Consider the following 15,008-nt stretch of genomic DNA (forward strand, 5'->3'; position numbering starts at 1 on the left):
AATGGTCCACTTAATGTCCCTTGTCCATGATAAACCATTTCCTATTCCTTAACTTTGCCCATGATATTCAGTGCCTTGAATGTTCTCCCTTCCATTCTTTGATTTTTGGATTCTTTAGCTTCCTTTAAGATTCAGCTCAAATGCTCCCTCCTTCAAGAGGCCTTTGCTAGTCTTCTATTAGTGCCATACATTGTAAGGTTACCTTTCATCTACTCCTTATTTATCTTGCATATTTTAATTTATATGCATTGTCTATAATGAGACATGTAAGCTTAGAATATAAGCTTCTTAAAGGTAGGAACTGTTGTTGGTTTTGCTTTTTCTCTATCTTTAGCTACTAATACAATGCCCTGCATGTAATAAATGCTAATTGATTAAAGACATGGGAGTGAATATTAAAGGCACACAAATGGGATATGGAATATTGTTCTTCCTTCCGTTCTTTGACTTTTGGATACCTTGATTAGATTTGATATGTGAGGGAAAAAATGGAGTTGAAAAATTCAGGAATTTTCTTCAATTAATTAAAGGTGGTGGGAGATACAAAGTAGGGTAGGAAATGATATAGCTTGGCCAGGGTGCCTATACTACTTAACATAGAGCAAATCCATAATAAAATGAAGCATCACCATCACCAAGTTGAAGAGGGAATTTGGTGGGAGTTGCCACAGGCCTCTTTTGTCCTAACCTACTATCAGCTCAGCCAAAAAATGTCCCAATTAGAAACATTGGGTCTAAGGGGAGTATCAGAATTGATTTCCTGAAGAAACACCTTCATATCATCCATAATATGGAAGGTAGAAATCAGGAAGTCTTGCAGGTCAAGCAGATCCAAGTCATGAGGAATCCTAGAGAAAGTCCAGAAATAACTTGCCCTGATCCAAGAGTCTTAGGAAAGTATCTGAGGGACCCTACATGATGTCAAAAACCAGAATAACTAATTCCAGTTATTCTCTGAATCAGGAACTTTTTTTCAAAGAGTAGTAACAAGGTCCTTAGTAAAACTAATCTTTTCATTGTTTTTGTGAGTTTGTTGCTTTAGATCTATAGTTTCTGAATCTCTTCTGGGGTGAGGGGATAGTACAGTATGGCATGTGACTTTGCTATTATGGACTCCTACAGGCAATCAATATAGTAGAGTCCAGAAATGCTATCTCATTTTATCATTCCTTTGTCTTTGACTTTTAATAGAACTTAAAACATAGTTTTCAATGTAATGAGATATAAAAATCATTTCTATTCTATAATGAGTCAACTTTATCAAAGATAATGATATCTCTTCTGTAATAATATTTCATATTCTGAATAAAATCCGTGTCCATGATTAAATCAATGTGGCAAAATTGTCAACAAGAACATTGATTAAAAAAAAAAAATATTACGAAGCACTAAAGTCTGTTCCAAAGCTGAACTCTAACCTCCTATAATATAGATTAACCTGAGATAAACTATGTCCTGAAACTGAAACACTTTGTCTCTGGAAACAGTAAGTAAATGTATGCCTCCTTTAATAGCTCTAAATTTTTTAAATTTTCAAATCATTGAAGGTTTTATTTTAAGAGAATTTATCGCACTAGCAAATGTGATAATGGTAAATTATGTAACAGTATATATGTAGTACAGCACTATACAATGAATTGAATGTTTTTGGGATCAGGATAATCAGCCTGCAAATTCTTTCTTGTGATCCTTACTATGTGACCAAAGGCAAGTGGCTCAATGTCTCTATTCCTCAGATTATAAAATATCTTCATCCCTGCCTTCCAAGCTTGTTATAAACCTTAAATATGGGGTCATCTATATGAAGCATACACTGCAAACTTCAAAATGCCATAGAAAATTTGTTTGATAAAAATGTAGGAGAAACACAGTTAAGAAAAAGTTGGTGAATATCATCTGATCAGACCAATTTAATTAACATTGAGTGTAAAACTATTCAGAAAATAGATGATAATTAGAAATGAATTATATGTTAAAAAAGGGAGGGGCAAAATGGAATCTTTTTAAAATCAAATAATTGAATCAGGTTTACTTGATGGTATTTTACTAATCATTTTTATTATTCTATTAATACATAGAAAAATACATAGAACTCTTCATTTGATGATAAAAATCTTTTACCTTTTCAGTTTTCATTTGAGCTATGACAAAAGTGCCCCTGTACATTTAACTATAGTAAACTGTATCTAATCTTCTTGTGTTGACTTTTTATGCATTCTACTGTATGTGTTGGGTACTCTGTTTTATTTTGAATTGACTTTTTATTATACTATAATGAATAGCATCAGACTATTCAGCTACACTATCTGTCTAATCAACCTAAAGTGTGATTAGAAATTTTTTCACCTGGTGCAAAAAGTGAGGGATGATTTTTCAAAAGATAATCTGGGAGACAGAATCTTTGATGGCAGAATAAAGTCAGGAACTCCTCTGAGCTCTCCTCTAAATTCTTCCAAATTCCTTTAAATAATGACTCTAAGCAAATTTTAGAGCATCAGAAACCACCAGAAGTTGGAATTAAACAATTTTCCAGCTGAAGACAACTTGGAAGTTCTGTAGGAAAGATCCATAAGGAGGTAATCAGGAAAAAGAAATCATAAGAGACTTAATAAAGTTTATCTATTTACATTCGTACATGGAAGGATGATATTTGTAACATAAGAACTTTGTCATTATGGCAGTTGGAATGAGTATATGTAGATAGAGGGCACAGCTGTGTGAAGAAATGATATCTAAAAAAAATTAAGGGGTGAGAGAGGAATATAAGGGAGAAAGGTAAAGGTAGAGATATAATGTTCATAAATTATCTACTATAAAAGAGGAAATAAAAAGCTTTACAGTGAAGGGGAAGAGACAGAATGGATGAACCTTACTCTCATCAGAATTAGTTCAAAGAAGAAATAACATATACATTCAGGATGAGTATAGAGATCCATCTTATCCTGCAGGAAAGTAAAAGAGGAAAGGAATATAAAAAGGGGGAAGGATGATAGAAGGAAGGCCATATTGGGGGAGGGGTAATCTGTAGCAATTCCCCAATTGTTAAATGATCAATGATTCTGAACTATGCCTAAAAGACTATAAAATAGTGTATATCCTTTGACCAAACAATACCACTACTAGGCATGAATCCCAAAAGGGATTTTTAGAAAAGGACCTATATATACAAGATGCAAAAAATAAAACTAGGTACACACGATAAATACAGTATAAGTAGAAAGTGATCTCAAAGGGGTGACAATATTGGGGATAGGCTGTGAGGAGAAGAAGAGGAAATATCCCAAAGGAGATTTTTTAAAAAGGAAAAGGACCTATATGTATACAAATATTTATAGCATCTCTTTTCTCAGGCCAAAAAAATTGGAAATTGAGAGTTGAATAAATTGTAATACGTGATAATGAGGGAATCCTATTGTTCTATGAGAAATGATGAGCAAGATGCTCTCTGAAAAATTTGGAAAGTCTTTCATGCAAAATGAAATGTACACTGTATGAAGTAATCACAATGTTGTGGGATAATTAGGTGTGAATAACTTTGCTATTCTCATCCATATAATGATCCAACACTACTCTGAAGGAGTTAATGATGAAAAATGTTATCTATACCCAGACAAAAAACTGATTGTGTTTGAATATAGATTGAAGCATACTTTTTTTAAAAACTTATTTTTCTTAAGGGTTTTTGGGATAGTAAGATCTATGTTTTCTTTTATAACATGACTTTTATGGAAATGTTTTGCATAACTTCACATATGCCTTCTTAATGGAGGGTGGGAAGGAAAAGAGGGAGAAAATCTGGAACTCAAAAATTTTAAAAACAAATGAAAAAAAAAACTTGTACATATAACTGGGGAAAATAATATATACACACATGTAAAAGTTTTTTAAAAAAGATAATTTAACCCCATATCAAATTGCTTTGAGAAAAAAGGACAGACTATCCCTTCTCCTCAAGCAATTTGAGAAGAAGTTAGGCTTGGGAGAGAAGAGGAGCACCATGTCAATGGGATCCTGGGGGTGATGGAGTGAGCTGTTAGAGAACTGAAAAGCACTAAGGTAGTGATCACCACAGGCATTCCATGCCACCCTAAAACTTTCATGACTGCAAAACTTCATTTATTCAACACTAGTTGTAACTTTAGGAAAATCTTAACTGTGATATACTACTACCTGCCATCAAAATACTCTCCTCATTTTGAAATAAGGTCTCAGTTGAGACCTTATTACTGATGTGTACATAATGAACTTAATATCTATTGAAGTGTTTGCTTTATGAGACTTTATCAGACTAAATGCCACCACAGAGTGCTTAATTATATTGGTTTACTTTTAGCATAGCAGGACCAGAAAAAGTGATATCTTATGTAGCTATCAGAAGATACTGGACTGGACACAGTAACATACATCTATAATCCCTGCTACTTGAGAAAACTGGGGCTGATGGATCCTTTGAGTTTGAGTTCTGAGCTGCAATAGGATTAAGTTGAATAGATATGCACATTAAGTTTGGAATCAGTAGGAAGAGCTAGGGAACAGAGGTTGCCCAAGAAGGAAAAAACAGTCCAAATTGGAAAAATGGAACAGAATACCATACCAACACTGTGGTGCAACTGTGAGCGACTATTGTATCTCATCCCAGGTGAGATAGATTTAGAAAAAGAGGCAGAAAAAGGAAGAGAATAAAATGGGTGAGGGAGAGAAGGAAAGAGGGAATCAGAGGGGATTTAGCTTTTATTTTGACTAATTGTTACTGAACGAGATGAGGTGAGATCTTTCAAGACAGTTGTGAAAATTGAGTAAGGCTTCATCTATTTCAGAGTTTGAGTAGGCCTGAAGGACTTTAAGCATTGAGTCAAGGGCATACCTAAATCTGCCTTCCTGCTATCCTCCTATGACATCAGCGTCTCCCTATTTCAGTCAAATATGGGCAACTATGTACTTATTGGTCAAATTCAGTTTCTTGGGTAGTTCCTGTGTTTAGAATGTAAGATCCTCAGCCAATAAGGATGAGGGTCAGTGGTGGGAAGGGGTATTTGCTTTAGGGATTAAAAGTCCCTGCCCGGACAGAAGCCCTTCTCGCGAGAATGTATAATAAACTTTGCTTTGCTTCTAGCGATCTCTCCAGCTTTTTTTAGTAAATGGTGACCCCTCACCATTTCTGAACCACACATTACTAAAGAGTCAAAAATTCAGGAACAAAGTTGGTGCCACAATAGGGACTACTGAGATATATGGAGTTTTATGCCTTTTATTATTAAGCTGTCCTATTTATTTTTTCTGTTTCTTTTTTATAATTTACTTTTCTCCAGTGTCAATATTTGCTGCTTATCACCAGTCTTACTACTTCTGTCCACTCTCTTTCTTTGCTCTGTATATTATACATTTTTACTTGTTTCTTTGGTATCTTTTTCCCTCCAGCTTCTCCCAAATTTCTTGAGTTCTATAAATATCACCAACCAATGGAAGTTTTCCTTTCCTTACACTGGAAATATATCATCAACTTTCAGTTTTTCTTGTCCTTTTTCATTGTTGCTCAGTGTTTAGGATAGTTTTTCTTTAGCTTCCAGTGTCATTCTAACAATTTGAAATTGATTGACAATTGACTAGAATAAGTGAATTGTTTTATTTGTCTTCATAGCATTCACCATGAAAGGAGATAGAGAATCAGGACTCAACCTATTGTTTCATTGATTTAGGTCCTCTCGGAGAAGGAAATTCTTTTATCAATGCAAAATACCATTTTTGTTGCCTACAATACTGAAAAGTTATTTGCCCAGGGTCACACAGAATGTATTAGAGGCATAACTTGAACCCAGGACTTTCTGGCTTCCAGGTCAGCTGTCTCTATTATGCTGCAGTATATCATCAGAGATGCTAACTATAGAGTTAAAGCAGTAGGTCTTATAGGTTTTAAAATTTGTTATTTAGCTATATATAAAACCTCCATTGGATGATTCATTTTGATTTGGAAATGAATGTGGACTCTTAACAAGCCATGCCTGTAAAGTACAAACTCTAATCCAAAAAAAAATGACTTTTCAGATTGATTATTAATTTCTTTGAAGTTGTATCATTTCCTGAAAGAATTTAAAATGGAAATATTATCTCAATTGAACTTCAATGGTTTTGATTACTTAATAAGTTTCCATTTTTGTTTCAGTTGAAGAAGCATTTATGTTCTAGACACTGAGATGCAAAAGTAAAAATAATGAAAGTCTTCCTGTGCATAGATAAATAATAACTAAGTCAGGAAAAACCTATAGAAAAACCTATCTCTAACTGCAGCCCTTAGAAGCCCTTTTCTGGCTGACTACATTTTAAATCTTTCCAAGTCACAGAGTAACAGTCAAAGTAACAGACATTCTACAGACACAGAGATATGGACTAGGACAAAATGACAAGACAAATAGGAACAACAAAGCACCCAATTAAAATACTTAATTGGGAGACTCCTCCTGATCCTGCCTGAGTTCAGGTAGTTTTATGTAGAACTTGATAAGTTCCTAGACCAGCTTTGAAAAGGGGATTGTCCAAGATATCAGGCTTGAAACCTTTAACAAATTTAACAGTGGCCAAAAGCATTTTGCAAGAAGAATCTCTAAGATCCAGATCTTGGGATAGACCATACACATATGTGTGTGTGTGTGTGTGTGTGTGTGTGTGTGTGTGTGTGTGTATGAAATCTTAGACTTTATTTTTTCCTATTTATAAAACAAGTTCAAATCCTTGGTGAGAGAGAGAGAGAAAGATTTTGGAAAATGCTTATGTTAGATATTTTCATAGGTTAGCCTAGGATTCAGACTCAGGGTTCAACATGTCCTCTTTAGGGGCACTTGCTGTAAGTTTGAAGGAAATCAAAGGCTTCAGGAGTGGATTGTAGAGCAAAAGCATTCCAGGCATGGGACACAACCCATTCAAAGGAAAAGAAGTGTTAGATGATGTGTCTTATACAGACAATTTCAAATTGAGGGTGTTAGGGTAGTGATGTGTAATGAACCTCAGAAAAGTTAGGGTAGTGATGTGTAATGAACCTCAGAAAAGTATCATTAGTTTTGCCAGAGAACTTGCTTTTCCATTTTCTAACATTGAAGTTTTGCTTTGTTGTAGGTTACAAACAGCCAGGCAAGTCAGACATCAGAATGGAAGGCAAGTGCTGCAGTTGGCCAGGACCACGGATTGCATCAGTGGCTTCTACAAGTCTTCTGGGGGTTACATTTGTGGCTTTAAGTTCAAGTCGTATTCTGTTGATGAAACTCTCAGCTAATGAAGGTATATTAATATTTGCATTGTAATTCTAGAAACCAATATTCTGTTCTTATTGCTGCCCATGACTCAATTTCAGCATGAGTCATACTTGTCCTTAGTTTCTAGACTAAAATCATCCCCTGTAGAATGAAATTGCTGAATATAGGCAATAAGTATATTCATATTCAATTTTTTTTGCCTTATCAAGTAACGTGTTTTATCTTGTAGGGTTCCTGGATGCTTGGGTTAATAGACAAATATGAGACAATAATCATTAGTGTGGTCTATTTTAAACACAAAAAAATTTTCATGACACAACATAACATAGAAGGGGGATTCCTTATGAAACCAGGAATCTCCATTTCATATACTTCTTGATTTTTTTAAAGTATATAACAAATTTTACACATTTTCAAAATCATTTTATTTGTTCTTCCTTCTAAACTACTTTCTGTTTCTTTACATTTAAAAAAAAAGCTTCTTGAGATTGAGTGAGGATGTGGGGCAGAAATGATTATTGCAAATTCTTTCTTCAACCCCCTCCTAATTAAAAACTGAAAAAAATAAGGGGGAGAATAGCGCTGTAACATAATTAAGCAAATCAATTCCACAAAGTGATGCTGAACTAGAAATGTAGACTTCTTTCTACACATTCTGCTTGTCAACTCTGTCAAGAGATGAATGATTTGCCTCATCATAAATTTTAGGATGACATGATTGGCTATGGAATTGATCAGAGTTCTTAAGCCTTTCAAAGTTTTTTTTAACAATATTGTTTCCTTTGTATACATTGTTCTTCTAGTCTTTCTCTATTCATTCTATATCAGTTCATACTATCCAGGATTCTTTAAAATCATGTCTTTTAATTTCTTTCAACATAATGTTACTCTATTATATTCATACCAGAATTTATTCAATTTCCTTTTCTTATGGTGCTACCTTGTCCAAAAGTCTATTTTTTTCAATCATGAGCTCCTAAGTGCCCTATCAAATAAGTTCTGTTTCTACTCATAGTAGTACTTGGTGCTTACCATATCATTCATATTCCTGAAGTAGTTGTCCAACTTGATGGGCATATGCATGGGGGAATTTCCTGTCTTTAAAATAGAGACTTTTATTTTATAGATATTGATTGGTATTTTTTTCTAAAATTTCCATTTGCCATCTGTTTTCCCCAGCTTACAGCATGCGAAGCAAGAAAAAGATAGGATCATTGCTTAGGGGAGATTTTTTTTTTGTTTTTTTTAAACATTTGACAGAGAAAGAAAAAGCTAATTAAAAAAAAGCTATTTAATTCTAATGCTTCTATCTTCCCATCAAGGAAAATCCTTTAAACTGGAAAGGTAGAAGAAAAATATCATTAAGAGGGACTTACAAGTTCAAAGAGGAGAAAGACTAGTAAGAGGTCCTGTAGTCACTTTAATGAGAAATTCTAGCCTCAAATACATTATTTTATAGGATATCAATGAACTTACAGATGTAATTATGGAGTTATTTATCAATAATCTTTATGATATAATGAAGAATGGGATGTCTGCTGAAGGCTAAAGACAAGCAAATGCTATTCTAGTTATTGAATAAGGAGAAAAGTGGGATTCTAGACTCTGCAGATAAATATTTTATCAATCCTCAGCAGAATTTAAAAAAATAGATTATTTGAGTCACAAGTTTATAATTATTTAAAGTAATAACTAGAATATAATATGGACTTATTAAGAAAAAAATCATAAAAAATTAATCCTATTTCTTTTTTTTTGATCTGTTTCCTAAGCTGGAAACAGTTTGGCATTTCTGTTTGGTTTACAGTAAGGAAAACCAGACTTCAAATTCTACTTCTGAAATTAACTAGCTGTATAAACCAAAGAAATTATTACATTTCTATGGTTCACATTCCCTAGGACATCTTCAAAATATGATTTAGATCTTCATTGGTGAGGAAGTATATACATTAAGAACTACCTATGTTGACAGCATCAACATCACATTGTAAATCATACTAGTTTTAGGTATACTGTACTTTGATCATAAAGTCATGTAACAAAGTTTATTATGGTATATTTATAGGAGTTAAGGTGGAGAAAGTTGTTAGATGATGATATGATTAAATGGATTCATAGCTCATAGGAAAAACAAAGAATATTGACACATATGCACACACACAACCCAATGTATGTAAGCATATCTGTATACACATATATATGTACATACATACATATTATAAAACATAATTTCTACTAATAAGATACTTCTGTTTAATGAAGAAGACATTTTAAATTGACTAAAAGTATACATGACTGAGACCAATTTTCAAAAGACTGACAGAAAAAAACAAAATAGAACACAAAAAAAGAATAAATTTAGATGAATATTTGAAGAGGAAGAAATAACCATGTTTGAAAGTAATGAATTAGTGATTACAAAATTCTTTCAAATGTGTTCCTATGTTGAGCTCTACTGGTGCAAGCTTTATTATATCCTTACTTCTCTGGACTTTTGGTTAGAATATAGTAGTATTGTGGTATAGTAATTATAATAGATGACTTTTCCCTTAAACCATCCCCTCTCCTGAATTTCCCTATTTATTTTGTTTTAAAGATAAAGTATCTATTAAGTTCTTACTATGTACCAGTCACTCTGCTAAATTTTAGAGAAAACAAATGCAAGAAAAGATGATAGTTTTTACTACAAAGAGCTCATATAATGGGGCATGACAATCTATAAAGAAAGCTGGAAAGCAGAGGGATGGGTGTAATGTTCTAGTTAGCTTTCTGGAGCGCCTTTGGACCAGCCTTGGTTTCAGCAGAATAATAACCATGAGAATAGTCAGGGATAAAGTCCAAAGTCTTTATTGTCTCCTTCACAGTCTGTCTCCTTTGCCTGGGCCTGGCTAGCTTTCTGGAGGACCTTCAGAATGGGTCTTGGTCTCAGAGAAGGAATGCAGGAAGCAGGAGAGCCACCAGAGGCTGGTCAAGTCTTCCTCTCAAAGTACAGGAGTCAGGAGAGCCACCATGAGGTTGATCAAAGATGGAATCTCTCTCCTCTCAGTGGAGAAGTAAAAGAGGCAGGACAGCCACCACAAGGGTTTTTATCTTCCAATCTGTCTTCTTCCCAGATCTCTTAGCTCTTATATACTCTTAAGTACATCATCTGTAGAACTATTGCATCACCATGCTAAAGTACTAAGTAAACTAGATAACCATTGTCTTATCAATTCCACTGAGTTAACACCTTGTTGTAGGATTAAATCAATCATACTGAGCCTTAAGTATATTTCTCTAAAGTTCCTGCCCTTTACAGATGAGGCTCAAAGTTGTCAAGCAGGTATGTCTGAGCAATTCTGTAAAACAGCAGTCCTGCTCAGGGACACAGCAAACAGGAGAGTAGATCTCAGGCTACAGGCATCCCAAAGTGAAGAAGAGGTTGATGAGGAGGTAGTGCAGTCTAGGCAGGGACTGACCTGAGAATCTTTCCTTACTACTGCTGAGGGCACCACCAGCATCCCAGAAACACAGACACTCAATCTTGATGCCATCCTCAACTCCTTACTTCCACCTACCTTATATATATCTATTAATTGTCAAATCTTGTCATTTTAACCTTCATAACATCTATTATATAGATTCCCTTCTCTTTATTAACATAACATCACTCTGGTTTAAATCCTTATTTCCTCATACCTAGACCATTACAGTAGCCTCTGGGTGGTCTTTCTGTCTCCACTTTCCCTATTCCTACTTGATTTTCCTAAAGAATGGGTCTAACCCTTCTTAACACACTTAACAGTGGTTCCATATTACTTCTGGTGTCAAATAAAAATGTTCTCTTTGGCCTTTTATAACCTAACTCCTTCTTACACATTACTCCTCTCTATAAATGCTACAATTTAGCTACACTGTTCTTTGGACAGGTTATCCCATCTCCTGGCTGTCTTTTCACTGTCTGTCCACTCATACCTGAAATGCTCACCCTCTTCACCTTTATCTCAAACTTCCCTGACTTCTGCCAACACAAAACTTTAATCCCAATTTTGGTGGAAATATTTTCTCTTCTCATTCCCCACTCCCAGTATTGTCATCTTCTGTTTATAATGTATTTATCTTGTGTGCTTATTTTTTTGCATCTTGTTTCCCTCTTAGAATGTGAGCCCTCGAGAGTAAAGACAATGTTTTTACATTTTATTGTCTACCCAGTGCTTAACATAGTGTTTGGCACATAATAGGATCATTGAGTCTGTTTTTTCATCTATAAACAGGGATATTTATCTCTCTACTTCACATAGTTTTTATGAGGAAATATCTGAATGCCTCAATATATTCCAGTTTTACAAATTATCTCTAAAACAGTGTTTCACTAAGAGGTACATTTATAACATGTTTCATAAAACATTTGTCAAATTAATGACTGTATTAATGCCAAATAAATAAATTCCTCTATTTCCTTTTAGATAATAAATATGATTATCTTCCTACAACTGTCAACATATGTTCAGAACTTGTGAAGTTGATCTTTTGTGTAGCTGTGGCAATCTGGGTTGTAAAGAAAGGTAAGAGAAACCCATTCTTAGAGTCTCTGTATCAAGTTAAAATTATGGGTGGCACAGTGATTAGAATGCCAAGCCTGAAGTCAGGAAGACTCATCTTCCCGAGTTCAAATGTAGCCTCAGACACTAAGTATGTGACCTTGGGCAAGTTACTTAGCCCTGTTTGCTTCAGTTTCCGTATCTGTAAAATGAGCTGGAAAAGGAAATGGCAAACCATTCCAAAATCTTTATTAAGAAAACCATAAATGGGGTTATGAATAATCAGATATGACTGAAAGGACTGAACAACAATCAACATTCTAGAGCTTGAAGGAACTTACAAATTATCTTATTCAACTTCATTCTACAAGTGGGAACACTGAGTCCTGGGGAAATTGGTCACATGCTCTATTAAAGAAGCATTTACTTCAATTCACCAAACATTTATGAAACACCCACAATGTGGACAGACAAAAATGAAAAACCAAGTCTCTTCGCTCTTCCCCTTGCTTTATGCTAGGAAGAGCAAGTATATAGACATAAAATATCTATAAATAAATTGAACAATAATTTTTTCAGGGTAGAGAGATAATACTGAAAATTGAGGATGTTGGGGAAGGCCTTATATAGAAGACAGACTTGAAACAAACTTTGAAGGAATTAGAGTTCTAAGAATCCAAAGTAAGAAGGAAGAACATCATACATTCTAGTCATGGGGAACATCTTATACAAAGGTTCATATATAGGAAACTGTATAAAGTCTGGGGCCTGTTCAGATGGAATGTAGAATGAATAACTCAGAGAGAAGATATCATGGGGAAAAGAAGGGTTGGAACCAGATTCTATGAAATTTTAAATATTAAATGGGAAATAAGTGTTTTATCCTAAAGCTATTTTAATTATGAAGTTTCTTTAGCAGGGAATTGACTTGGTCAGAACCATGCTTTAGGAATATCAATTAAGGCCTGGAGAGACTTACATGAACTGATGGAAGCAAATAGAAAAGATAACAAGAAGATTATGCAGTTATCAACTATGAAGGACTTGGCTCTTTTCAACAATGAGATGATTCAGTCCAGTTCTAATAGTCTTGAGATGCAGAGAGCCATTTGCATCCAGAGAGAGGGCTATGGGGATTGAATGTGGATCACAACGTAGTATTTTCACCTTGTTGTTTACTTGCTTTTTTTTCTTTTTTCTTTTCTTTCCTTTTTGATCTGATTTTTCTTGTGCAGTATGATAAATATGGAAATATGTATAGAGGAATTGCACGTGTTTAACCTATTGGATTACTTGCTGTCTAGAGGAAGGAATGAGGGAAAGGAAGGGAAAAAATTTTGGAACACAAGGTTTTGCAAGGGTGAATGTTGAAAATTATGCATATATTTTCAAAATGAAAAACTTAAAAAAAAAGCAATATCAGTTTTGTAGCTCTATGAAGTCTAGATTAGAAAAGGGCAAAACTGAAAGCAGGGAGAATTATGGAAATGCTATAGTAGTTCAAGATAAGTTAGTAGCTGTCTGCTGTTGTGTAGTTGATTAGTCACATCAAACACTTCATGACTCTTTGGCGTTTTCTTGACAAAGACACTGGAGTGCTTCTTCATTTTCTTTTCTAGGTCATTTTACAGATGAAAAAACTGAGGCAAAAAGGATGAAGTGACTTGCCCAAGGTCCCATTGTTAGTGTCTGAGGTGACATTTGAACTCAGATCCTCATAACTCCAATGCCAACACTTTTTTCTATTGTGCCACCTCATTGTGTTAGTAGCTATATAAATGTAAGCAATTCTTTTTAACAACTTGGTTTTTTCTCATCTTTTTTTCTGTTGGATCTGGGATGTCAATAGCTAATGATTATTCTTTTATAATCTTCAATCTATCATTTCAAAGCTGGATAAAGTAACTGCTTTTTGTAGTTTAATAAAAATATTATTAATATGTAAGTTTACCTTTTGTATGCTTACTGAAAGCATACTTGATACAACTCTGATAGCAGATGGGACAACAGGAATGATATGGACTTCATCCTATTCCCATATAATTTTTATTTTCTCTACTAGTCCTACATATTTTGAAATTTTTTCATTTAGTTAGTTTGAGTGTAACATTGGTATGGCAACTCTATGTTAAATGTCTCAGGCCAGATTTGAACTTAGATCCTCCTGACTACAGGGCTGGTGCTCTATCTACTGCACCCCCTAGCTGCCCCTAAAATATTATTCTAAAAGTTTCTTTGCATCATATTTATTTCTGGGTGAATGTGGACAACAATTCAGTCTGTGATAGTGGTTCATTTACCAATAAGAGTTTGAACTCTTCAGATCATTTTGAAATTGGTATTGGACTTTGGAAATTTGTAATCTGTCAGTCAATAAAAAATTATCATGTGTGATATTAACAGCTAGTCATATAGTTTCAATATTTTCTAGGTGCTACATTTTTGAAGCTTGTAGTGATACAATTGTGTAGCTACAATTTCTACTATTTCCTTATATAATCAAAAGTTCATATAATATTCCCATACTTCTCTGCATTCTTCATATTTATAGTTTCTTTTTAGCCCTGGAATATTCCATTACATTTGAGTACTGTAGTTTGTTACTACAGTGATCAATTCACTGGCTCAGCTATAAAATCTTAAAAAGATGCATTCAGTTAGTATCTTAGAAGCTTGTATGTAGTTCTGAGTTAATTTGTAAATCTTATTTGCATGTTATCTCATCTTAAATAAGTTCTTTTTAAGGACTGTTTCATTTTGTCTTTGTATCCCTAACATCTCTTGATCTATAATCGAACATGTAAATTCTGAGTTATATTATCTATTAGAAAAAATGTCTATTATAAATTCTCAGTTGAACTTTTAACCATGAAAATTTATTTTGTACATGTATTTTGAACTTGTAAGTGTTGAAGGAAACTTAAATCTTAATAGTAAAAAATGGCATAGTGATTGTAAAATTTGAAATGATAATATTTTCTAACTTTCATTATCCTTCTAATGTAACAAAATCATTATTCTTCCTAATAAGATCTCTTTAAAAGTATATTTTTATAATATTGAAGTAACATTGTTTTCATCTTGCTGTTTCTTAACCTGATGTTGATTAAAAATAGCCAAACATTAAGTTTTTTTGGTTTTTCATATCAAATTTACTGTTGAATTAATACCCTATAGTTTATTTGATAATTAAAAAAATGATTAAGTACTTAGTAGTATTTATTTATTGAAACCCATTATTACT

The 15,008-nt window shown here is 33.8% G+C and overlaps 1 protein-coding gene across 1 annotated transcript in view; it reads left to right on the forward strand.

Moving 5' to 3' along the window:
* SLC35A5 (solute carrier family 35 member A5) overlaps nucleotides 1-15,008 on the forward strand; it is a 49,060-nt gene that overhangs the window by 14,568 nt on the left and 19,484 nt on the right. Inside the window, exons 2-3 of the mRNA XM_051985289.1 lie at nucleotides 7,108-7,269; nucleotides 11,690-11,788. Coding sequence (XP_051841249.1) covers nucleotides 7,140-7,269; nucleotides 11,690-11,788 — 229 coding nt within the window. The 5' untranslated portion in view covers nucleotides 7,108-7,139. The remainder of the gene's footprint in view (nucleotides 1-7,107; nucleotides 7,270-11,689; nucleotides 11,789-15,008) is intronic.

The sequence above is a fragment of the Antechinus flavipes genome, chromosome 3 (genome assembly GCF_016432865.1).
Source record: "Antechinus flavipes isolate AdamAnt ecotype Samford, QLD, Australia chromosome 3, AdamAnt_v2, whole genome shotgun sequence".
NCBI lineage: Eukaryota > Metazoa > Chordata > Mammalia > Dasyuromorphia > Dasyuridae > Antechinus > Antechinus flavipes.